At 42.8% G+C, this 26,570-nt stretch overlaps 1 protein-coding gene across 6 annotated transcripts in view; it reads right to left on the bottom strand.

Moving 5' to 3' along the window:
- The window catches only part of CBFA2T2 (CBFA2/RUNX1 partner transcriptional co-repressor 2), a 133,923-nt gene extending 107,582 nt beyond the window's left edge, over positions 1-26,341 (bottom strand). For 3 of the 6 annotated variants that reach the window (XM_084888565.1, XM_084888560.1, XM_084888564.1), the window contains exon 1: positions 26,154-26,341. In XM_084888565.1, the coding sequence (XP_084744691.1) occupies positions 26,154-26,187 (34 nt within the window). In that variant the 5' untranslated portion in view covers positions 26,188-26,341. Of the gene's footprint in view, positions 1-6,446; positions 6,567-26,153 lie in introns of all 6 variants that reach the window. The other 3 variants (XM_084888558.1, XM_084888559.1, XM_084888563.1) reach the window with 2 other exon arrangements.
- Positions 26,342-26,570: the final 229 nt, after the last annotated feature.

Genomic DNA, 26,570 nt, shown 5'->3' with positions numbered 1-26,570 from the left:
TGCCAGCAGTGGCAGCAGCAGAGGTATGATGCGGTGTTGCCTTCCCGATTGCCGGGTCACCTCCTACCCCTGAGGGCTCCTGGACTGTGAGAGGGGACAGGCCAGGCTGAGGAACACCCCCCCTCCCACCTCCCCCATTCAAGTGCATGAATTTTCATGCACCAGGCCTCTAGTAAAAAAATAATAATTTTAAAAACAAACAAACAAAACCCCACCTTGTGATAGCCAGTGTGCAGCTCCCTAATTACAATGCTCAGTTTGATGCTTCACACTATGATAGTGAGAAAGGAGAATTTGGAAGTTTTGGTTATTAGTGAAGAAGAAAAAAAGAAAAGAAAAAAAGAAATAGAAACTAAGTAAACAGGACCTGTTATATGCCACAGAACTCTTGCATTATTGCAACAAAAACTCCATCCAATGATGGTCTTGATTTTGACTATACAAAACAACTTTCTAGCCCTAGCCAGTTTGGCTCAGTTGGATAGAGTGTCATCAGACTTCAGACTGAAGGGTCATAGATTCTATTCCAGTCAAGGGCATGTACCTCGGTTGCAGGCTCGATCCCTGACCCTCCCTGATCAGGGTGCATGCAGGAGGCAACCAATTGATTTGTCTCTCTCACATTAATGTTTCTTTATCTCTTGTTCTCTTCTACTCTCTCTAAAAATAAAAAATAATCAATGGAAAATATCCTCAGGTGAGGATTAACAACAACAATAACAATAACAAAACAGCCTTATAAACAACAACAACAACAAAACAGCCTTGTAAACCAGATCCTCCTGGAGAGTGCAACCCAGACTTACATCTCAGTGGACATTAGAAGGAAGGCTATGGCTTTCTTGGACCCCCCAAGTCTCAGTGGGCATTTAGTGCTTCAGATGACTATCCCATCTGCCTGTGGGATATCAGTGCTGTTCTAAAGAGAAGGAAAAATTGTGGATGTGAAGACCATCTTTACAGGGCATACAACAGTTGATGTTTCCTGGCATCTGCTCCATGAGTCTTGAGTCAGTTCCTGATTATCAGAAACATATGATCTGGGATACTCGTTCAATCAATACCTCCAAACCAAGCCAGAGACTTAGCTGAAGTGAACTGCCTTACAGTGAAATCATTCTTGCCACAGGATCAACTGATAAGATTATTGTCTTGTGGGATCTGAGAAATGTGAAGCTTAATTGCTTGCCTTTGCATAATATAAGGATAAAATTTCCAGGTTCAGTGGTTATATCAAAATGAGACTATTTTGGCTTCTAGTGGTACTGATCACAGACTGAATGTCTGAGATTTAAGTAAAATTAGAGAGAAACAATCCCTGGAAGATGCAGAAGACTGGCCACTAGAGTTGTTTACTCATGGTAGTCACACTGCCAAGATATCTTTTTTCTTCCAGAATTGCAATGAACCTTGGGGTGATCTGTTGTGTCAGTAGAAAATGTCATGCTCGAGTATCAAATGGCAGAGAACTTTTATAATGGTGAAGATTCTGAAGGGCCCCATGGTGTGGCTCAGGGGTTGAGCAGTGACCTATGAACCAGGAGGTCACAGTTTGATTCTTAGTCAGGACACATGCCCGGGTTGAGGGCCCCTTCCTCTATTTTTTTTACTTTTATTTTTTAAGGCTCTGAAGAAGTGTGTATCCAGACAGTGGTCTTAGCTACATCTGCACTTCTTGTGATTTTAGACTCTCCTATTTTCCCCTCTCAACCCTGAGAGTGATTTAACACTAGTTTTAAGATCCATACTTTGTTCGGTTATCCCTCTATAATAGATAGCATCAATAATGCTATTAGCCCAAATTGAGGGTTCTAAATATTAACTGGGGGACTTGATTCAGCAAAGTCACAGACTTATATTTAAATTTTCTTCAAGAATGTCCTAGTGCCCCAGCTGGTTTGGCTCAGTGGATAGAGTGTTGGCCTGTGGACTGAAGGGTCCCAGGTTCAATTCTGGTCAAGGGCACATGCCCAGGTTGCAGGCTCAATCCCCAGCTCGGGGCATGCAGGAAGCAGTCACTCAATGATTCTCTCTTGTCATTGATGTTTCTTTCTCTCTTTTTCCTTTCCTCTCTGCAATCAATAAATATACATTTTTTAAAAAATGTTCTAGTGAGATCAACCAAAGGACTTGTGTGCATGCATATGGGCCTAGCCAGTGGCCATGGACAACAGGGGGATGAGGGCAGACGTAGGGAGGGGTTTGGGATGGGAATGGGGGGGATGAGGACAATTATGTGATACCATAATCAATAATAATAATAATAATAATTTTGAACCTAAAAAAAATGTTCTAAGTAACAAAGATCTAAAGTAGCCACCAAAAGGGGAATATTGTGTGTGGTTATCTTATTTTTCTTCTTTTTCTATATCCTCAAATTTTTCAGACTCCTTTAAGTAAAGGCTAGAAGAAAGAAAGAAAGAGAGCCAAGTGAGGTAGGTATCTGAGCCATGAAGTATAAATATTGCAGGATGTTGCTAGTGGAGATTCAAGTAATAAAAATTCTTTCTCGCTGAAACTGGTTTGGCTCAGCGGTAGAGCGTTGGCCTATGGACTGAAAGGTCCCAGGTTCGATTCCGGCCAAGGGCATGTGCATTGGTTGCAGGCACATCCCCCATAGGGGGGTGTGCAAGACACAGCTGGTCGATGTTTCTCTCTCATCGATTTTTCTAGCTCTCTATCTCTCTCCCTTCCTCTCTGTAAGAAAATCAATGAAATATACATTAAAAAAAATTTTTTTCTCTCTAAAATCTTCATACCTGACTTTCCAGGATGCACATTTTCCCATGTAGACCAGTTTCTTGAGTTGTGTCAAAGCTATATGTTCCTCTTTCCCCATATATTTTTGCTTATTAGTATATTTCTTTATAGTATTTCTTTCCTTTCTATGAAATGTCTTTAAAAAAAACTTGGGACCACCAAGTTGTAAAGATGTATATTATATCACAAGTAGACAGACTATCCGGTTAAATTGAGAGGAGTGACTGTTTCTATTTTTTTTTTTAATTAAATTAATCCCAGATAAGAAATAAAATTAAAGGTGTATAATTAAACATTTAAATAATGAAAAAAATGCTTAAAAACAAATTTGCAACATGATTCTTTTGACATCATTTGAAAATAAGAACATTTCAAGTTGGTAGCTTGCCCATCTAGGCAAGTTCCAGAAGAAAATGAGCACAAAGAAGAGAAATGTTTCCCATCACTCAAAAACCCAGTCTGAAAACCCTTAGTATTCCAAAGCCATAGTCATACAGATAGTTCCTTAAACAACAGGAGTGAGGGACTCCTTCTCTGTTCAAACTCTCAAATTCTGGATTCCAACACCCTTTTCAAGGATCCAAAAGTCACAATAATATGAAAAGGGGAACAAAAGAAGGAACTTCAAAGAGTCATCTAAAGGTCACAGTCTACCTAGGTTTCACAATCCTACCTAAGAATTTTAATTTTTAATATTTACACCTTTCTTGAAGGATAAAGTAGTAGAGTGAGATGATAAAGGGAAATAATATTGGTCTGGGCAAAAATACAATAATTAAATTGAAGCACAAGAAATTCTAATCAGGGAAGGCAGAGTAGGGACTACTGTGAAAACTATGGAGTATAATAAGCACAGTTTGTCTTTTTCCAAGCAAGGACACCAATACCAGCTCATCCTGGCCTTGAACTCTAAAATGAATCTATTACATTGGCCTTTAGGAGACTGAGCAATAATGGGTTAAGAATTTTAAAGACGCCCTGGATGGTGTGGCTCAGTGGGCTGGAACATTATTCCATACACTGAAGAGTAAGAGGTTCAATTCCCAGTCAAGGGCTTCTTATTTCTCTCATCCAAGTAAGAGTCCCCATTTTTAAAAAATGTTCTTAGAAAATGAGAGCATCCAAGTAAGAATCCCCATTTTTTAAAATGCTCTTGGAAAATGAGAATTAATCATCTTAATTCATTATAAAGACTATGGTTTAACTCCAAACAGCTCTGTGGTTTTTTTTAATATTCATATACTCGTCCGAGGATATTTTTTCCCATTGATTTTTAGGGGGTAAGAGAGAGGGAAAGACAGAGAGAAACACATCGATTGGTTGCCTCCTGCATGAGCCCTGATCAGGGCCAGGCCTGGGGAGAAACCTGCAACCAAGATACATGCCCTCGATCAGAATCTAACCCAGGACCCTTCAGTCCACAGGCCGGCACTCTATCCATTGAGCCAAACCAGCAGGGGCAACTCAAATTTTAATGTACTCATGAATCACTGGGGGAAATCTTATGAAAATGCATATTCAGCAGATCTGGGCCAGAGCTTGCTTGTCTCCCCCCCACCCGCCTCCCCAAGAGGAAGGGGCAGTTGGAAGCGCTTCTGAAATTGCTGGGTGTGGGTGTGGGAGCAATGATGCCAAACTTACTGAGGTGGAGAGGGACAGGAACGTGGCCGGAAGAGGCTGGTTGACGTCTCATGAGGGCCCCTGGCACCCTGACTCTCATGATGACCCTGGGACCCAAGGCCTCACAGGGTCTTAGAGCTGCATTTTAAACAAGTTCCTAGGTGACACAGATGCAGCTGTTCCTTAGATACACAATGTGTATCTACTTTCCTTATGGCTAAGGTAAAATTGATGGTGCTGCCCCTGCCTGACTAGTTCCAAAGGGACTAAGTTTACATCTAGCTAGTTTCTGCAAAATAATCCTTAAAGGCTTATCAATCCTCTAGGCTTTCTCTTCAACAGCTTCTTAAACTTCTCAACTAGAGTTTCTTTTTCTTAATTATATTTGGGGATCTTCTTTGAACCGTCTCAATTGCTGTCCACCTGTTTCTCCTAAACTGAGGTACATAAACATGAAATTAAACCTTACGTATGATTGAGCAACTCTCAGCTCCTTCACTCAGCCCAGTACGATGACTGTTTCTGAAACAACACTGTAACACAGACTCATTTTTATTTTTAAATATATTTTACCATTTTTTTATAGAGGAAGGGAAAGGGATAGAGAGTTAGAAACATCAATGAGAGAGAAACATCAATCAGCTGCCTCCTGCACACACCCTACTGGGGGTATGCCCACAACCAAGGGACATGCCCTTGACCGAAATCGAACCTGGGACCCTTGAATACCAAGCAAATGCTCTATTCACTGAGCCAAAACGGAATCGGTTAGGGCAGGCTCATTTTTAGTGTGTAGTCCCAGATGAGCTGAAATTATGTACATAGCTGGTTGTTCACTATATTAAATTAGCTTATTCTCTTTGCTATTTCTTTTTAAAATATCACTGGATTTGATCCAACTTTTCACAATTAAAGTTATTTAGAATTTTAATCCAATTCTCCAAGGAACCAAGCCCTGGTATGGGGGGAAGTATTTTCTCTATGTCTTAGTTTTCTCATTTGTGAAATAGGAATGAAGGTCATGAATGCACTCTAATCTCTCCTTCTAAGAATCTATGACTTACAGTCTATATTTTTCTTATATTATTCAGTGCATGTGATCAAGGACCTTTATTTTACTCCGTTTTGCCTACTGAAAGGCCCCTTTTGCTTACTTCCCAGCTCTCCAGAGAGAAGAGACTACCATAAACTATATATTCATATTACTATCCATATTTAACTATCCTTAAAGGAACTCTCTCAAAAGTTAATATAATGAGCTAGAAATATCCTGAAGTAACTAAAAACAAAAATAAAAACTAAACTTTAAAAACCCTTAAATTATCTTTCTCAGTGCCAATCCAATAAAAACACAAGCAGCTCTAATTGGTTTGGCTCAGTGGGTAGAGTGTCGGCCTGCGAACTAAAAGGTCCCAGGTTCGATTTCGGTCAAGGGCATGTACCTTGGTTGTGGGCACATCCCCAGTATGGGGTGTGCAGGAGGCAGCTGATTGATGCTTCTCTCTCATTGATGTTTCTAACTCTCTATCCCACTCCCTTCCTCTCTGTAAAAAAATCAATAAAATATATTTAAAATACACATACATACATAAGCAGCCAAACTTACACCTTTTTTGTTCACTTTGCTATTGTCCTCACCAGTGTCAACCCTTGTGCATAAGTAAAAGTTGTGCTTAGCTGGCAAAAACTAATCAATTAGGTCTCTTAAGTCTCATCCGCTGTGTTTTCCTGAGGACAAAGAATCTGTCCACCTGCTCCCACAGATGGTACAGCTGCAGTTTAAGTAAAACACCTGCTTCCTGTACATCCATTTCATGAAACTTGCTAGAACAATGCTAACTACACATCAGGCAAGACCAAGTCAGCATTTTCTTTTTCTTCTTCTTTTTTTTGTCCAGAGTAAAATCAACATAATTTTTAAGGATTGGATGGTAAAATATGCCTTTAATTCCCAATACAACAATGTCAAAGAAGTTAAAATAATAGCCCCAGCCTGTTTCTCAGTGGTTAGAGTGTTAGCCGAGGACTCAAAGATCTCCAGTTTGATTTTGATCAAGGGCACATACCTTGGTTGCAGGCTTGATCCCTGGGCCCCAGACCCTCGTTGGGGCTCATGAAGTAAGCAACCAATCAATGTGTCTCTCTCACATCGATGTTTCCGTCTCTCCCTCTCCATTTCACTCTCTCTAAAAATTTAAGGGGGGAAAAATATCCTCAAGTGAGGATTAACAACAACAAAAGTCACAAAAATGTAAAAAAAACAACTTGTTATAGCTATAGGTGGCTCAGTTGATCAAAAGATTGCAGGTTTGATCTCCAGCTGGGTGGGTACACGAGGCAACCAATTGATACTTCTCTCTCACATCCATGTATGTCTGTCCCTCCCTCCTTTCCTCCCTCCCTCTTTGTCCTCCTTCCCTCCCTCTCTCAAATAAATAAATAACCAAATAAAACACATATCCCTGGGTGAGGATTTTTAAAAAATTATTATTAGTGGGAATCCTAGGTTACAAATATGATTGTCATTAATCATTTCCTAAACTATTTCATTTAGAACATTTATAGGCAGACTAGAGGCTCAGGACATGGATTCGTACACCAGTGGGGTCTCTTGGCCTTGCCTGCTCCCTCTCGCAACCTGGACCCTTTAGGGCAGGGGTCTTCAAACTACGTCCCGAGGGCCACATGCAGCCCACAGAGGAGTCTGATCCGGCCCGCCAGGTTTTTTGGACAGTGAGCGCAGCCGAGGTGTTACAGTAGGAATTAGTAGTTCATATAGTCCGGCCCTCCAGCTCTCTGAGGGACCGTGATCTGGCCCCCACTTTAAAAAGTTTGAGGACCCCTGCTTTAGAGGATGTTGAACTGCCGGTTTCGGCCCAATCCCTGCAGGCCAGGTCAAGGGACCCCACCGTTGCATGAATACATGCACAGGACCTCTAGTATGCATTTAAGATCTTTGGTTAATCTCTTCTTGCCCTCCCTCCTTCCCCCTCCCCACTTCCCTCTGAGATTCATCTACCTACCTACCTGCCTAATTATTCACTATCATTTCTCTTTTTGCTTTTCTGACTCCTACTTTTAAAATCTGTCCCTAATACACAACTATACTTGATTTTCATTATAGCTCCCACAGTTCACTCATACATCCTCTTTCCTTCTTTAACTCTGTTCTCTACTAACTCCTTTATAAAGTTCTTCCCTCCCTTTTTCCCTTCTTCCTCACCATCCCCCCTCCTCCCTCACTCTTTTCCTCTTTTTACAGGCTAATTAAAAATTCTATGCTTTTCATCCTTAATACTGACTGCTTTCCTCTCTGGGACCTGTAGTGGCACTCAGGTCCCTCTCCCACTGGCTTTGAGGGGCTGAGCAACAACGCACCTGTGTCTTGTCTACTGTGGCCTGTGTCTCCCCCCTCCGAGTTGGGGGAGGGTCCAGCGGCCCAGGCCAGTGTCCATTGCAGGGACCACTGCAGTTATGTGCACACATATGTGCATTCATGTGCACGCAAGATTTTTCTCCTGTTGAGTGCTGAAGTGGGGGAATTCCCCACACCTCGAGCAGCTCTTCGTCCACTTCCCTCTGGAATTCAAAGGCAACAGGCATGCTTGCGCAGGCACAGTAGGACCTGGCTTGTCCTTGGGGGGAGGTGGGGGGGGCATTCCACCCAGGATGCAAGCCCCCATCCAGGTCGGACTGGGCAAATGAATGAATGGACAGCTGAAGAAAGCTGTGTTGGCTTCCCTGTGGTGTGAGGGTCACCTGTGTACTCTTTGTTGTTGTGCCCAGGCCCTTCCTTCGTGGTGTTGGGTCCACATCCTCTTGATTTGAGTGCATGACCCCTCCTGGGGGTAACCGCTGGTGCATGCACCCCAGTTGACATCTGCCGATTGTGCCCCAAGAATCAGCCTTCTGTCATGTGGGTGTATCCCCCTGGCTACCCCCACCTCAGTGGCGGGGATGGTAGCGTCCCCAGGCAGAGTGTTCTCGGACGGGGTGTGGTGTCTCGGTGGTGTTTGTTGGGCACATGTACCCAGGAGAAAAAGAGGACTCCAGCACCGGGGGCAGGGAAGCGAGCCTCATGCAAGTACCCCTGCTGTGCATGCAATCTCCTGCTTGTCTGCCAATATGTAAATTGGTCGTTACTGTGACACTGTAATAGACAATTTGCATATTATCTCTTTATTATCTACACTAATAAAAGAGTAAGATGCAAATTGACCATACATGATGTCCACCAGCCAATCAAGTGTGAGTATGCAAATTAACCCAACAAAGATGGAGGGAGTGGCCAGGGGCAGGTGGGACACTTGCATCGTCGCCATGGCGACAATGCAGGCATTCTGCACCACCCCAGCCACTCTGGGCCTCTGGGCAGCGTGGGAAGGTGAAAATGCAGCTCCGGCCAGAGTAAAGGCAGTGCCAGTAGCCAGGGGAAGGAAGCCCGTTCTTGCACAAATCTTTGTGCATTGGGCCTCTAATATAAATAATAAAAGCCTAATATGCTAATAATATGTCTGGTCAGCTGTTTAACCAATCAAAGCATAATATGCTAATGATATGCTCAGGCCATTCAACCACTCGCTATGACGTGCGCTGACCACCAGAGGGTAATCGATGGGTAGGTTAGCTTGCTGCTGGGGTTTGGCCAATCAGGACTGAGTGAGATGGGCCAGACATGCCCTGGAGCCCTCCTGCGGTCCCTCCCCAGCTGGCCAACCTCCCGTGTCCTTCCCCAGCTCCGATCATGTACCGGTGGGGTCCTTTCGCCAAGCCTGTGCCCTCTTGCAATCTGGGACCCCTCAGGGTATGTCGGAAAGGCAGTTTCAGCCCAACCCCGCAGGCCAGGCCCAGGGCCCCACGGGTGCACGAATTTGTACACTGGGCCTCTAGTATGTAGATAAGTAAAATGGTCTTATTATTGCCCAACAATCAGTGCTTCATATTAAGAATGGTAATATCAATACCAGTAAATATGCTGAATGAATGTGTGAGAAAAAAGAATTTCTTCCTAGTTTTATACCTAAGAAACTTTACAACCCAACATTTTTTTATTCTCCACATGGAACCTTAACTTAACCTCTGCTTAAATCCTCAGGAATTTTCTCCCCATTAAGGAGGATTCATCAGTATTGGTAAAGAAAGCCAATGATTATTTCTTGAGCAAATAAACAAAAACACTTAGGAAGTGATTATTTTATGCAATAGTTTGAATGTTGAGGTCATATTTTTGAGGATATTTTGACGGCTTATGGAGAAAATGGTATGAAATACTGGAAATTATGGATGTTCCAGGAATATAGTAAACTATAGATAGGAGAGCTTGTTTACCAAAAGACAACATAACATTAACTAATATATACAGAAGACAAAACAATCAAATTAAAGATACACTCCTCGAGTGAAAATTAAAATCAAACATCAGCCCAGCCAGTGTGGCTCAATGGTTGAGATTTGATCCATAAACCAAAAGGTCACAGGTTTTGATTCACATGCCCAATTTTGGAATTGAACCCCAGTAGGCAGTCCAAGAGATGTTTCTCTCTCATCAATGTTTCTATATCTCTATCCTTCTCCCTTTTCCTCTCTCTCTAAAAATTAAGAACATACTTTTTAAAAATCAAACATTAGTTCCTCCTCCCCCTCCGTCAGCATTAACTAATATCTCTCTCCCTAATGTGTTCTCAAACATCTCCATTTATCACTCTACTCAGAGTCCTGTATAGAAAGTTTTTCCTGCCAAGACCGGTTTGGCTCAATGGCTTGGGGACTGAAGGGTCCTGGGTTCGATTCCAGTCAAGGGCATGTGCCTTGGTTGCGGGCATATCCCCAGTAGGGGGTGTGCAAGAGGCAGCTGATCGATGACTCTCTCTCATCGATGTTTCTAACTCTCTATCTCTCTCTCCCTTCCACTCTGTACAAAATCAATAAAATATATTAAAAAAAAAAAAAAAAAAAGTTTTTCCTCCCTGTAACTCTTCCTCCGATTAGATTTAGATGGTGCAGTCACCCTAAACCAGTGTTTTCAAATTAGTCTTCAGGCTATATGGAAGATACTTACTTAGAAAATCTGATGGAAATGCAGATTCCTGGGCCCTCTCCCAGAATTTAAACCTCTGGGAGGTAAAATCCTAGACATTTAACAAGCTTTCCAAATGCACACCAAAAGTATATACTGAATACAGTTATTTTTCACTCCTCAACCACTATTTTAATATCAGCCTACATTTGCCAGTTACTTGACATTAATTCACCATCATTACTCTGGAATTCTGAGATACATACAATCACTTCCAATCAAGAGCCTACCTACTTCGTTATCTTTTCTATATTAATTCCTAGTCTACTCTCTCCTCCAGAGCAGGTTTTGTGTAAATGTTGAACTTATCCCACAATAGCAGTTCAATTATTTTTTCCTTCTGAGGAAAGTATTTACACCATGAATATTTGGTGGTTACATCACTAAAAACTACATTAAAAGCAAAATGCATTATCTGTCATATGTATTCGTTTACAGTGGTGGAAATAATCACCAAAATATCTGAGGTAAAAAAAAAAAAAAAAAAAAAATCTGGCGAGTTTGATCCACCTGAAGCTTTTCTTCTTCTATGGCATCAATAGCAGAAAATACCTATTTTCATTTCCAGAACAGTTTGGTAGTTACAGGTTCATTAATTCCTATCAGACAGATGGGAAAACATCATCTCCTACAAACACAGGTAATAGGTGCATCACATGTTCCAAAATGGACAACTTTGCACTTTCTGGGAGAGGGAAAAGGACTTGAAATAGTGCTTAGCAGCTCCATGAAGCAATCAATCATATATCTGTCTTTTTATAGAGCATTTGGAAAGTTCTCTGAAATGAAAGGTGTGATCATTTTAAAGGGCTTTCACTACTAACATTGAACAAATCAATACTGAAAGTTGCTGTCATTCATAAAATCTGTTCCAAGGTACTTAAAACAATAGAAGAGATAAATGCCTTTACTCTTGTTTAAAACAAAGATCTGTCGGAACAATTTGGAGGACTTTCCATCTGACTGAAAATTATAAAGACTCTGCACAAAATTATGTACAGTATGATTTTGTTTGTGAAATACACTATTTGTGTATTACAGGTAAGTATAAAGGCATCCAAAAGTCTAAAAATATACCAACTTTCAGTAATGACATAAAAGGGATTTTTTTCTTTTTACTCTATTTGCTGCAATTTTTATATGAATGTCATATTACTTTTGTAAAAGATATTTTTCCATAAAAATCATAGCATCAAAGCAGGATACTCTACAATAAATTACAACTCATTCAGTATAACTGAGAAATAGAACGTGGTAGTGCTGTGGAGTTAAAATCTGGTTTAGAGCTTGTCTCTACTACTAACCATGGAGACATGTTCTCCAAGAGTCAATCACCCATGTGATGCAGTCTGTTACCTCAACTATAAAGTGAAGATGGTAATAGTATTCAATTCACAGGATGTTGTAAGCAGTGAATAAAATAATTTATGTGAAATCCTCGTGTAAACTATTATTTTTAAAATTACATATTACATATATACTTTAAAATACAATATGAAACACTTCAGAGCTAAAGATTTCCTCAGCTTCCTAAGTCATTACAGCAATGATCATTTTATACAAAATAACAATAGAAACGACTAGAATAAATGTATACAGTCTGGTAAATTTTAGTAACGAATAATTCAAAGAAGAATCCAGGAACTTTTTTGTTGTTGTTAATTCTCACCAAAAATTATTTGTCCCAATGATTTTGTTTGTGGAAAAGTGGGAGTGGGGAGAAAGAGACACAAACACATCAATGTGAGGGAAACACATTGACTGGTTGTTTTCTGCATGCACTCTGGGACAGGGATTAACCTGTAACCCAGGTATGTGCCCTTGACCAGGAATCCAAACCGACACTCTAACCTCTGAGCAACATGGACCAGGGCCCAAAACTTTCTCAATAAATAAATTCTTGATATTTTACTTCCATGTTAAACAGCTCTCACAAAAAATATAAAAGTGTACACAATTTAAATTCTAAATAATGAGCTTTAAAAGTGTTCAAACGACGAAGAGACCTTACCTGTTCCCTCTGTATCACTCCAAAGGCCATGTTAGACCCACCCTCTATTTTCACTCACCATGTCATTTATACAGGGTAGCAAAGTAGGTTTAGACTTGTGAATACTCGAAGAACAAGAGTTCATTCCTGTAGTTATTTATTGTATTAATTTCCATAGGAACAACTGTAAACCAATTTTTCCTTTTTTTTCTTTTTTTTTAATATATTTTATTGATTTTGTACAGAGAGGGAGAGAGAGGGAGAGAGAGCTAGAAACATCGATGAGAGAGAGTCATCAATCAGCTGCCTCTTGCACACCCCCCACTGGGGATATGCCCGCAGCCAAGGTACATGCGGAATCGAACCCAGGACCCTTCAGTCCCCAAGCCGACGCGCTATCCATTGAGCCAAACCGGTCTCGGCTGTAAACCAATTTTTCCACTCTGTATCCTATTATCTACTCAACATCTCTAATTGGATATGTAATAGATATCTCATAGTCCCATATCAAATTCCTGGTTACCACCCCTAGTCCAAACCTACATAGGGCCTTCACCTCTCCCCAGTCTTTCTCAAACCAGTAAATTAGCAACTTAAGCCAATAAACTTAAGAGTCATCCTTGACACACAAGCATCATATCCAATCCACTTAGGCAAATTCTATCAACTCTACCTTCAAAATAGCTTGATTCCCTCTATTTCTCCTTTCCTCCACCATTAACATTCTGACCTAAACACCAACCTCCCACTCTTGGCTGACAGTAATAATTTCTAAATTCACCTGCTTCCATCTTTGTCCCACTGGAGTATTTTTTCCAAGAACAAAATGATCTCTTTAAAAGGTAAATGAGATAATGTCACTCTGCTCAAAACCCTCCAATGGCTTCCCATCTCATTTAGAAAACCCCAAATACTTTCCTTGACTCTTAAGGTCCTATATGTTCTGGCCCCTACTTACCGCCCTCAGATCAGCTTCTATCACTATTACCCTTGCTCAATGTGTTCCAGATATACTAGCCACCTTGCTGTTTTGTGAACATATCAAGCAAGCTTTGACCCTTTGCCTGGACTGTTCCTCTCCCATATATCCACATGGCTAGCTTACTTCCTTCACATCTTTGCACAAATGTTACTTGATTAGTCACACACACACACACACACACACACACACACTCTGAGTGGCCAGACTATTATGATCACCTGACGTTTGTAGGCAAATTAGCCGTACAATGCATCATATGGGATACGGAAGCCGAAGGCCTGTTCGCACCTTTGCTGTCTGCAGTCACCAAGATAAAATGTCTCTAATTCGCATAGGAACACAAGGATTGGACAGTCAAGCATTGAAAAAAGTCATGTGGTTCGATGAATCACAATTACAGTTGCATCATGCAGATGGCAGAGTGAGAATTTCGAGGAAACAGCATGAAAACAGGCACCCCACATGTATGAGTTCAACCCTTCAAGCTGGTGGGGGCAGTGTTATGGTTTGGGGCATGTTTCCTGGCATGATTTGGGCTCTTTAATTTGTGTGGAACATCTGAATAGCACAACATACCTAAGTATCATTGCTGATCAAGTTCATCCTATCATGTTGATGGTGTATGCCAATGGAGATAGCTTCATCTAACAAGACAATGTGCCATGCCACGGTGCTCGTATTGTGCAGAATGGTTTCAAGAACATGAGGGAGACTTTACCTTGCTTAGGTGGCCCCCACAATATCCAATTGAGCATTTGTGGGACAAAGTTAAAAGAGCCATCAGGCAGCTGGTTCCACAGAACTGAACAGTGCTATTCATCAGGCATGGTGTCAGATTCCTTGCATCACCTTTCGACATCTCGTGGAGTCAATGCCAAGAAAAACTGCCACAGTATTGAAGACAAAAAGTAGCCCAACAAAGTACTGATGGGGTCTGGCCACTCAGTGTATATTTTTTTATTGATTTCAGAGAGGAAAGGAGAGGGAGAGATAGAAACATCAATGATATGAGAGAATCCTTGATTGGTTGCTCCTGCATGCCCCCTACAGGGGATCGAGCTTGCAACCTGGGCATATGCCCTTGACTGGAATCGAATCTAGGATCCTTCAGTCAGCAAGCCAACACTCTATCTACTGAACCAAAACAGCCAGGGCTTTATCAGTCTTTTTTAACCATCACCCTCCTCTCTATATACATACCTTAAAACTTTATCACCACCTGAATATTAAAACGGTGTATAAAATATATTTTTCATCACATTAAATTTCAAGATCTGTGAGAGGGCTGTGTTTGGTTTACTACTGCCTTGTACAAAGTAGAGGCTCAGCAAAATGTTAAGACTCCTGATACAAGTATAAACTAGTACAACTCTGAAAAACTCAAGCAGTTATCTATCTATTAAAGTTAGATATATGCACATTCAATTATCCTTCAATTCCACTCCAAGGTATATACTCAATGACATAGAAGAATGTTCTTTGCAGCATTATTCCTAATAGCCAAAAACTGGAAACAATCAAGACATCCATCCTAAGAGGTAGAGTTTTTTACGCTGACTGGCATAGAAACCAACCTATCAGAACCAAATTGGCTGGCTGAGGAGGGCAATTTGGGGTGAGATCGGCCAGCAGGGGAGGAAAGTTGGAGAGATTAGGCCTGCAGGGGAGGGCCGTTGGGGACAACCAGGCCAGCAGGGGAAGGCAGTTGGGGGCAATCGGGCTGGCAGGGAACAGTTAGGTGTTAATCAGGCCAGCAGGAGAGCAGTTAAGTGGTGATCAGGCTAGCAGGCAAAAGCAGTTAGGGACAATCAAGCAGGCAAGCAGGCAAGCAGGCAAGCAGGCAAGCAGGCAAGCAGGCAGGCAGGCAGGCAGGCAGGCAGGCGGTTAGGAACCAGCAGTCCAGAATTGTGGGAGGGGTCAGGCCTAAACTGGCAGTGACATCCCCCGAGGGGTCCCAGATTGGAGAGAGTACAGGCTGGACTGAGGAAACTCCACACCCCAGTGCATGAATTTCGTGTACCAAGCCTATATAATAAAAGGGTAACATGCAAATTGACCCTAATGGCAGAACAACTGCTTGACCAGTCACTGTGAGGTAAATTGATCACCTCTTGGTTCTTTCTCCCGGCCGGCAGGCTCCCATTATCCAATGGCAAATGTGGGACCAGGGATGGGTGGGGTTGGGGTCAGCGAACGGGCCAAACAGCCAACCTCTTGGTCCCTCCTCCTGGCTGGCAGGCTCCGATCACCTAATGATGAACAGGGAACCGGGGTGGGTGGCAGGTGATGTGGGTGGCGCCATGCCAAGGCCCCCGCCGTGCTGATCACCCCACACACAGAGGAAGACCCATGTGAGGGTGGGGCTGATGACCAGGCAGGAACGGCCAACCTCTTGGTCCCTCCCCCCGCTAGCAGGCTCTGATCACCTAATGGCGAATGGGGAACAGGGGGGTGGGGTGAAAGGGGGGGAGATGGGGTTGCAGGGCCAGCTGCTGGCAGCCAGGAAAGATGGCCCTGATCACAGGCCAGGCCTAAGGGCCATACCTGTGCACAAATTTCGTGTGCCGGGCCTCTAGTACTTATCTAAAGAGAAAAAGAATATAAAGTTCTGGCCAGGTAGTTCAGTTGGATACTCCTGATAAGCCAAGGTTGTGGGTTTGATCCCTGCTCATTGTACATACAAGAATCAATGAAACAACATATCAATGTTTTTTTCTCTCTCCCTCTCTTTCCCACTGTCTTTCTCTCTCTCTCATCAATCAATAAAAATTTTTAAGAAGAATATATAAAATATAGTAAAATGTTGACATTTGGGAACTCAAGGAGAATGGCATATAGAAATTTTAACACTACTTTTGCAACTTTTTAAGTTTGAAATGTCAAAATACAAAGTTTAAAGAAAAAGGAGTATAAAAAGGAGAAACAATTGTAATAATCTGAGATTTATTTTTTTTTTAAAAAGGAGTATAAAAAGTATTTTTTGTATTGCAGATCACAATCTTCCAATATATTTGTTTTCCTAAAGCAGCTTATGGCAGTAGGTAATATATTTAAGAAGAGATAAGAGTATAGTTTAAACTACTGGGCCAGACCAACCCACCAAGGGAAGATTAAAGGAGAGCTTCTGGGAACTAGAGCTGGAGAATGAATGCCAGAGGAGCTCTTCCCCTACTTCCCCATCTCCACTCAGAACTTCCCTTTCCTAAACTACGTCTACCTTTAAGCGAATTTCGCTCTCTTCTGCCATGCTGCCGGTGTGAGTGGGACAGAGCCCATGCTAGCATGGAAAAGGCTCTTTTGTTTATTGCATCGGACTCAGCTCCATGGTGGTCCTTGGGGATCACGAAGTCTGGGCGTAACAGGTGCATGAGACCATGCCCAACAGAGCCACATTGGCCAGAGCCACAGAAAATATATATATATATCTCCCTAATATGCAAATAGATTAAACAGAGAAACAACTAACCGGTCACTATGACATGCACTGACCACTAGGGGGTGGCGCGGAACATGGTGGGTGTCAGCAGCAGGCAGCAGAGCACAGAACATGGTGGGTGTCAGCAGCAGGCAGCAGAGCACAGAACATGGTGGGTGTCGGCCTCAACAGGATGGTGGAGCAGGTGAGCTAGGACACCAGAGCAAGGCAGGGTGCCAGTTGCTGTCACTGGGGCAAGCCTCTGGTAGTTACTGAAAATACTTTGCACCCGGTGCCAGAGCTGCTGCTTGCACCTGCTGCCGGCACCCAACAGTGGCCCGGATCACTTGGCACCATCAGTGCATGCGAGTGGCAGTGGTAGGAGTAGGGCTGCCAGCAGACAGGGGACCGGGGCCTGCACAGGAGGGACCGGGAAGGGGGCATGGAGGATGGGACAAGATCCCTATGCCTACCACAGTTTCCTGGCCCACAGTTCCTTTCAAGGTGCAAAAATCTGTGCACTGGGTCTCTACTATTTTAATAAGATGTTAGAGCCCAGTTTGTTGGCTCAGTGGTTGAGCATCAACCCATGAACCAACAGGTTGCTAGTAAGATTCCCTCAGGGCACATGCCCAGGTTGCAGGCTCAATCCCTGCTGGGGAGCATGAAGGAAGTAGCAGCTGATCGATGTTTCTCATCCATGATTCTATCTTTCTATCCTTCTCCCTTCCTCTCTCTCTCTCTCAAAATATCAATAAAAACATCTTTTCTTAAAAAAAAAAAAAAGATGTTAGGGAAAGTTGTCAAAGATGGAAAATCAAATATCTTCAGGGAGCTCTGGGATCCTCTTGAACATAGGTCGAAAAACCTCTTGTTTAGTTAGTAAAAGGAAGGAACCATGTGATAGAGAGTTAAAAAAAAAAAAAATAGTGGGTTCTGGACTCAGATCTCAATGTATAATGAATGAACTCAACATCAGGATTGAACTAAGTTTAAACAGTTCATCTGCTACTGATTAATTATGAGACCATGGGCAATTTATTTAATTCTCTGAGCTTTATTTCCTCATCTGTAAAACAGAGATACTAACTTCCTCCCATGATTGTTCTAAGAATTATATAAAATGACTTATGTGAAAAGCACCCAGCAGAAAATCTAGCAAAGACTCTTTTTTAAAAGAATTCAACTGGACTTAAAAGCCAGATTCAGTTGACATATCTGCAATAGATTCAGTTCACAAGTTTAATTTATGGTGTCCCAACCCCTATAATTCTAGATAGCCTCAAGGCTTTCAATGGGCCAGAGACAGAAACCAGAGACAGAGGCAAAAAGCTACTTAACCAACTATAATAAAACCCAGAGACAGGCTCAGTCACATTTACTTACACTAGCTCATATTGCATATGGGGCCAGTCAGTACAGTGCTAGTGAGATCCCTCTTGGTATTCTTACCAAGAATACCCTCGTTAACGTTCAAACTTTTAGGAACTTAAAGTGAATCGTTACAATTGAGTAATCGCTATCTTTATTTTTTTTTTAAATATATTTTTATTGATTTTTTACAGAGAGGAAGGGAGAGAGATAGAGAGCTAGAAACGCCTATGAAAGAGAAACATCGACCAGCTGCCTCTTGTACACCTCCTACTGGGGATGTGCCCGCAACCAAGGTACATGTCCCTGACCAGAATCGAACCTGGGACCCTTCAGTCCGCAAGCTGACGCTCTATCCACTGAGCCAAACTGGTTTCGGCAGGAACAAGCTTAAAGTCAGCCTTTCTGCTTATTTTTAGAATCTATTGCTATATAGAAAAGCCAATCAATTTCAAACCAGCATAAATGTATTCTAAAGTAAAAGATGGCTCTAGCTGGTTTAGGACAATGGATAGAGCATGAGCCTGCGGACTGAAGGGTCCTGGGTTTGATTCCAGTCAAGAGCACATACCCAGTTTGCAGACTAACGCCGGAAAATACGGTAGATCCCCAGTAGGGGATATGCAGGAGTCAGCCAATCAGTGATTCTCTCTCATCATTGATGTTTCTCTCCTTCTTCCTTCCCCTCTGAAATCAGTAAAAACATATTTAAAATAATAATAATAAAGTAAAAGACAAAGACCAAAAAGCATTACAAGTGTCTAAAACATGATTCCATTTAGTAAGTCTCAATTTTCAAAATAAGCAAAGTCAAAAACCTTCAAAACATCATCAAAGGCAGAGGGAAGGGGGTGGGAGAAGAGGATCCTAATATACAGTAGAAGATTGGAGAAGTTTGACTTAAGGTTGTGATTACAAGGTGCAATAAACAGAGCTTGTAACATAGAAACACACATCTGAAACATATATATTCATGATGACCAATGTCACTCCAATAAATTTAAGAAAAAAATTTAATTTTTTAAAAAACCCTCAAAGGATAACTTTTGTTCCTAATAGGAAAAATTATGCCCAATTCTACACAAGAACTCACTAAAATGTCAATTCTAAATTAATATGCAGACAGCAGGTAATTAAGTAATTAAGGTTTTGTAACAATATTACTCTCAAAGCCTTCAGCTCATTTCACTCAACTCTACCACAGGGTATATGTGGGAGGTGGGGGGTGAAGGTGGGATGTATAACACATGAGGCAACAGATTCTGAATATCCTTCCTAAAAAGGGAAAAACAGGAGAGGTTCTGTAATACAGTAATGAATAGATAACTATAAGCACTGTGTACTCCACCTTATAAACACCATATTTTTATAACTTAAGTGACCTTTCAAAATGTTGGAACCTCAAAAAAAAACAAAATGAACAACAAAAAATAAAATGTAGAAACTTCACAGTGACACAGTACAGGAATGAAGACTGGATTTTCTCATTTACTGACTGCCCAACACAATTTATTTTATTTTTGTTTTTTGGAGGGTCTTTTTTAGAGAAAGAGGCAGGGAAGAAGGGAAGTGCCCTGATTGGGTATCAAACCAGCCACCTGTGTGTGTGTGTGTGTCTGTGTGTGTGTGTGTGTGTGTGTGTGCGCGCGCGCACACACACACCAGGCCAGAGGCAACACATTTTAAATAAGAGCTACCTTGCCGAGGCCGGTTTGGCTCAGTGGTAGAGCATCGGTCTGCAGACTGAAGGGTCCCAGGTTCGATTCCGGTCAAGGGCATGTACATTGGTTGCGGGCACATCCCCGGTAGGGGGTGTGCAGGAGGCGGCTGGTTGATGTTTCTCTCTCATCGACGTTTCTGGCTCTCTGTCTCTCTCCCTTCCTCTCTGTGAGAAGAATCAATAAAATATATATTTTAAAATAAATAAATAAATAAATAAATAAGAGCTACCTTAATATTAAGAGCTCAGGCTCTGTAGTCAGAAAGATCTAGATTTTAATCAATCTATGACATATGAATCAATTTCCTAATTTGTAAAATAAGGATTTATACCTAACTAAAAGAGTGAAGGATTAAAAGGCACAGTGAGACCCATAATAAACATTTAATATTAGTCATTATAATTATCAGGCAGGAATTACCCCCAACAATAGATTAAACAAACAACTGAGTCTTAAAGGTTGAATAACTTCCCAATAGAAGTAGGCCTCAAACCTAGTTTGCTAGGTTTGCTTCCAAATTCTTTTTCCATTATGCCAGACCACTTGTGTTGTGTACATATCTGCTTGTTTTGATAGGCTACTAACTGCAATTTAACTTGTCTTGATTGTATAGTCACAGGTTATAATACTTTTATTCTTACTCCATTGTTTTGCTTTTTCTTTTCTTTTTTTCATTGTTTTTCTTACCCAATAGTATGGTGGGGGCTGGGGGAGTTGGTGACTAAACACGTCAATGTGGCACAGTAAGTAAGGACCACTGGAGAGAATGAGACCCTGTCTTTCATTGTCAGTATGCTTATCTGGGATAGCTCCTCTCCTCTCCATCTGATTTGTTGCTTTAAGATGGGCTGAAACAAGTACCTTTAAAATATGTGCAGAATAAAAGCAAGCTTTGAGTGAAAGTTTGAGGAGTTATCCTATTAACAAGATATAGGTTTCAATTAGTTGTGGTCCACCAGGAAAGATAGCACTCTAGTAAGGATAATTCACGGAGGTTTTAAAAAGGTTACTATAAAGAAAGGTGTGGGCAGGCAGGATATAAGATAATCACAAGGGACAGTTCTAGTACCCTGGGACTAGAGCCCCTCTAAACCCAAGGAACAAAGGAAATAGAACTTTCCAAACAAACCCAGGAGCGAGTCATATGGAAAGAACCACCTTTAGTGGAACAGCAATCTTCAACCAAGGGTCATAGCCAGCCAAAGACAAAACCCATAAAAATGAAGCAGGGTAATTAAATTCCACGACCTCAGATGGAAAGGAAGCCCACTGAAGTAAAAGTCCATGTAGGTAAGTCAGCATCCCAGGGCAAGGAACAGGGTGGGAAAGGAAGAAGAGTGGATCTAAAAGAGCAAGTGGAAGGCACCTAATTCAGCCTCAGAGGGGCCTTTCTGGTGCACTTTCACATCTCAACCCTAATGGGTAAGTGTCAGGCAAGGAAGAGTTACTGAACAGGGCATTTCTCACTTTTTTTTTTTTTAATCCTCACTTGAGGATATTTTTCCATTGATTTTTAGATAGTGGAAGCGAGAGGACTAGAGAGAGAAACATCTATGTGAGAGAGACACTTCGATTGATTGCCTCCTGCACATGCCCCAACCCAATCGGGGCCTGGGACTGAACCTGCAAACGAGGTATGTGCCCTTAACCACTACCAAACCCAAGACCTTTCAGTCCTTGGGCTGAAGCTCTATCCACTGAGCCAAATCAGCTAGGGCTCTCATCCCTTTTAAATAGTAATGCACAGAGCCTATCTACCATAAAATAGTTGTAAGCAGCTGAAACCGTTTGGCTCAGTGGATAAAGCGTCGGCCTGCAGACTGAAAGGTCCCAGGTTCGATTCTGGTTGCAGGCACATCCCCAGTGGGGGGGGGTGCAAAAGGCAGCTGGTCGATGTTTCTCTCTCATCAACGTTTCTAACTCTCTATCCCTCTCAATTTCTCTCTGTGTAAAATCAATAAAAATCTATTTGAAAAAAATATTTGTAAGCATGTTTTTGAGTAGTAAACATTGTCATTTATCACTCCATTCGTAATTGTTCAGAATTCTTTGAAGATCCAATGATTTATAGGACTTTCCCCATGCTTATGAACTTTCCCTTACCTTGCTAGGCAAAATAAAAATTGCAAAAATGCAGATACTATCAGAACCCTCAAGGAACTTACATTTAAGGGATTATATCCTATTAAAAAAAGCCCAACGACCAGTCGCTATGAGGTACATTGACCACCTTTTGGTCCCTCCCCTCCGGACCACAGACTCTAATTGCCGGTTGGCAAACAGGGAACCTGGCAAACAGGGAACTGGGATGGATGGCGAGGGGGTGGGACTGAGGACTGGTAAGGGGAACTGGGTGAGTGGTGGGGCAGGACTGGGGACTGGTGATTGGGCGGAAGATAGCCCTGATCGCAGGCTAGGCCTAGGGACCCTCTACTTCTTAAGGCAGAATGAGGTAAGTGCCACAGAGAGAAAAGAGCTGTGGTACTTTGAAAAGTTCTGGAATAGGTTCTCTAGCCATCTGGTCCCTGCCAGACACAACTCCAACCAGAATTCACTGTTATCCTACTAACAAACTATAGACATTTCAATCAGGCTCCCTGCAGGTCCAGATCTGAAGTACTACTCATCAAGCCCCCCTCAGCCTCTAAATTTCCACTGTACCCTCAGCCAATAAGATCGACCCTTCCACCTCCTGGAAAAAGCCCTTCTGCTTCCTAAGGATGGTTTAAATGTCACCTGAACCTTACTTAGACCCTCAAGGAACAATTAGTTTACACCTCCTCTGCAATCCCAAAAGCCTTTGCTTCAAGCATTTAAAGCACTTATTATCCAGGTGTACCTGTGCAGAGTCCCCACAAGATTATGAAATCTTTTTATTTTTAGATTTTTATTTATTGATTTTAGAGAGAAACGTCTATTTGTTCCACTAATTTTTTTAAATATATTTTTATTGATTTTAGAGGAAGGGAGAGGGAGAGAGAGAAAGAGGTAGAAACATCAACGATGAGAGAGAATCATCGATGGCGTACCCCTGAGCATGTGCCCTGACCAGAATCTTAGGTTGAATCTCAATCACTGAATACCACCAACCAAGTTGTTGTTCTGTTCCACTTATTTAGCATTCATTGGTTGCTCCTTGTATGTGCCCTTGGGATGATGCTCTAACCCACCAGTTGGCGACCAGACCACTGGTGGTCCGTGAGGGCGGAAAGATTGGCGACATCTGCTCTAATCAACTGAGTTATCTGGCCAGGACTAGACTATGAGATCTTTAAAGCAGCTTTGTATCCTCAGCCACTCACAGCGCCTAAAATAGAATGTGTCAAACACAGTATAAGTACTTTACATGTATTACCAAAATACATTATATTAACATATACATAGTATCAATTATCACAGTAAAACTGCAAATGAGGTTAGAATTCTCATCTCAATTTTATAGATGAGGAAGATAAAATGCACAGAGAGGTTAAGTAACTAAAGTGTTCAAAGTCTCGAAGCTAATAAGAATTAGACCCCAAGATTTCAACCTAGCCACAACTCCAGAATTGAATATAAACAGGGTTAAGAAGGTCTCGCTACAAGACCAATCGTTTCCATCACAGAGGGCATAGTTACTATTTACCCGCTGAGGGATGTAAGGACAATATTGGAACCTCTAACCATATTTGTTTTAGCTCAGCCTTTTGTAAAATGTCTATTTTTGCACATTATAAAGTATACATAAATAACCCCTGGGCAGTGTGGCTCCGCTGGTTGGAGCATTCCCCATATAACAAAAGGTCTCGGGTTTGATTCCCCATCAGGGCACATAAATACCTAGGCTTCGGGTTCGACCCTGGTTGGGGAACATAATGGGAGTCAACCAATTCTGTCTCTCTCACATCAATGTTTCTCTCCCTCCCCTTCTCTCTAAAAAATCAATGAGATGTATCTTCATCCTCCCACCTGGCCTGTGTTGCTCAGTGGCTTGGTGTCCGATGCACCAAGAGGCCACCAGTTTGATTCCTGGTCAGGGCACATGCCTGGGTTTTGGGCTCAGTCCCTTGTAGGGAGTGTGCAGGAGGCAGCTGATTGATGTTTCTCTTCTCTGATGTTCCTATCTCTCTCCCTCTTCCTTCCTCTCTCTAAAATCAATAAGAAATATATATATAAATTAAAAAATAAACAAACAACAAAGCATATCCTCGGGTGAGGATAAAAAAATGTACATAATACAGAGTACAGTCAACACCATAATTGTAATTTAAAACAAACATTCACTAATGTGAGTATAACACCCAACCCTATTTCCTGAGAGAACACTAAAAACATGAGGCCACTGCTCTAGAGTACTTCCCCAGGGACTCTGCGCTCCTACATTCTCCCTGCCCAGGACTTCAGTTAAAAACATTAGCCAAATGTTTAGACTATAGGTAAGCTTCTAGAGGCAAGAGTCTGCTCTTTCATTCATCTTTGAAGCCCTACAACAGCACAGGACCTGGTGCTTAGCAGATGGTCAATGCTGAATCTAACTGTATCATGAGAATCTCACTGAAAAAAATCCTCTCAATATTTTAATATACCATGCTATATGCTTCCAGATTAAAAGAAAATATATACTAAGCACACTGCCTAGGAATATAGAATTTCCTTAGAAACACCAAAAAAAATTTTAATAAATATTATGTCCTCCTTAGTTACATAATAGAACCAAAAATTGTACTTTGGGGCATAATTTAAACTCAAAACTGCATGAAAGAGATTTGGACATACAAAATTTAAGTTCAGATTAAAGATTCTTTCGCTACAGAGGTGGTGTACCTTTGTCAGATCTAAAGGTCACCTCTGTCTGCCTTTCTTTAGGTATAAGCTCCAAGAGGAAGGAATTAAACTATCAAAAGCTGCAACTGCAAACTTGACTATGAAGAGTCGTCAGCTGGGGGCAACTACTTTGCATTTCTTCCATCCAGCACTGAATGGGTATCACACAAAGGAGGAGAGGGGCTGTGTAAAACCTCCTATTTAGGTGTTGAAGAAGATGGGCTCTGAGATTAGATTGATTACATTAGATTGCAGGGTTTCTTCTGTTCCTCAGTTTCATCCTCTGCGAAATGGGCATTTTCAAGTACTTAACTCATAAATAAGTCACCAGGATTAAATGAGAGAAAACACACAAAATGGACTTGTTTCCTCATTTACCAAGGTCTTCCCTCCACCCCCAACTACTAGTAAATTCAAAGGCCAAGTTTGAGCTATCTAGTCTGCTGCTATATTCTCTGGGCCAAGAAGAGTACTTTTTGCTTAATAGATTATTTAATAAATATTAAATGAATGAAATGCAAAATGCCTGCTGCTCAAAAAACACTTTGGCGAGAAACAATTAAAATGTTATTGTATTAAGAGACCCCACCCCTAACCCAAGGATCTCAACAATTCCTGGAGGAACACTAGATAAATGCTAAAATGGGAGAATGGAGATAAGAAAATCAACTGGATTGTAAAACAGGACTAAGCAAAAACAAAATAAAATCTTAAATACACAACCCACAGCCTGATCCCGGGCTTTCTGGAATAAGGTTCACCCAGGATGAGGTTTATTAGCAATCACAATGACAGTTTTCACGCTTGGATTATGTGTGCCGAAGCAGTCTCTACTGGCTTCCCAAAACCCAACCACCAGGGTCGGATGGGGTAGTGGAGACGATCCTCACACCCCCGTTTCACAGATGGGAGAAGTGAGGCTCGTAGAGACAGATCCAAGGTCGGGATGTGAATCCCTGCAGTCCGACCCCACAAGCCTGCACACGCTACGGGCTCCTCCGAAGACCCATCTGGATCTCCTCCACCCTAGGCCCCATGCCCCTCGAAATCAGGAGTGTGCCATATTCCCCCAGGAGCCGGACTTGGTGGCCCCAGTGCCGGGAGAACAAAACAATCCCTGTCCGTGGGCAAGTCCGAGGGACGCCGGCCCAGCCTGGGCTTCGAGGCCGCGGTCCGCACCGCTCCGCTCTCCCCGGGAGCCCCGAGCCCTCCCGAAGGCGCTGGAAGCGCCCAGGCGGCCCGGGGCGCCAGGAAGGCCCCGCCCGCCGCTTGACCTTGGGTCTGCCGCCCTGCTTCGGGCCTCAGTTTCCCCACCGCGGCCTCGCGCCGGGGGCCTCTCGGCGGAGCTCGCGCCCGTGGAACCACAGGCCTCTCACACGCCCCCCTCCAGCCGCCCGCCTTTCCGTCCCACTTACGCTGGAAGGCGGCCGCTCCGGGGACACCCACCATCGCCGGGGGCCTCAGCCGCGAGCCTCCCGCCGCCACCCGCAGCCAGGGTCCTTCACCGAGGCCGCCGCCGCCGCCTCGGGACCTGTGGCCGCCAAGCTCGCCTACCCCAGCGCAGCCGCTTCGCCCGCACCTACCGCCGCCGTTAGGCCGCGCGCCGCCCCGCCCCCTCCGTTGGCCTGCCCCGCCCACCGGCCACGCCCCCAACGCGTGCTCCCGCCCGCTAGACCCACGCACGCAGAAGCCGGGCCCAAAGAGCAGCATCCGTTAAGCCCCGCCCCCTGGTTGGGCCCGCCCCTTCCGCGCGAACCTATCGCCCTATCCCGGAGCATCCTGCTTCTCAAACCCGCCCCTCCTGCGTCACTCGCGCTCGTCACACCCTAGGC

The sequence above is a fragment of the Pipistrellus hanaki genome (assembly GCF_964339955.1).
Source record: "Pipistrellus hanaki genome assembly, chromosome: 6".
Taxonomy (NCBI): Eukaryota; Metazoa; Chordata; class Mammalia; order Chiroptera; family Vespertilionidae; genus Pipistrellus; species Pipistrellus hanaki.
This window is presented reverse-complemented; position numbering and strand designations above follow the sequence as displayed.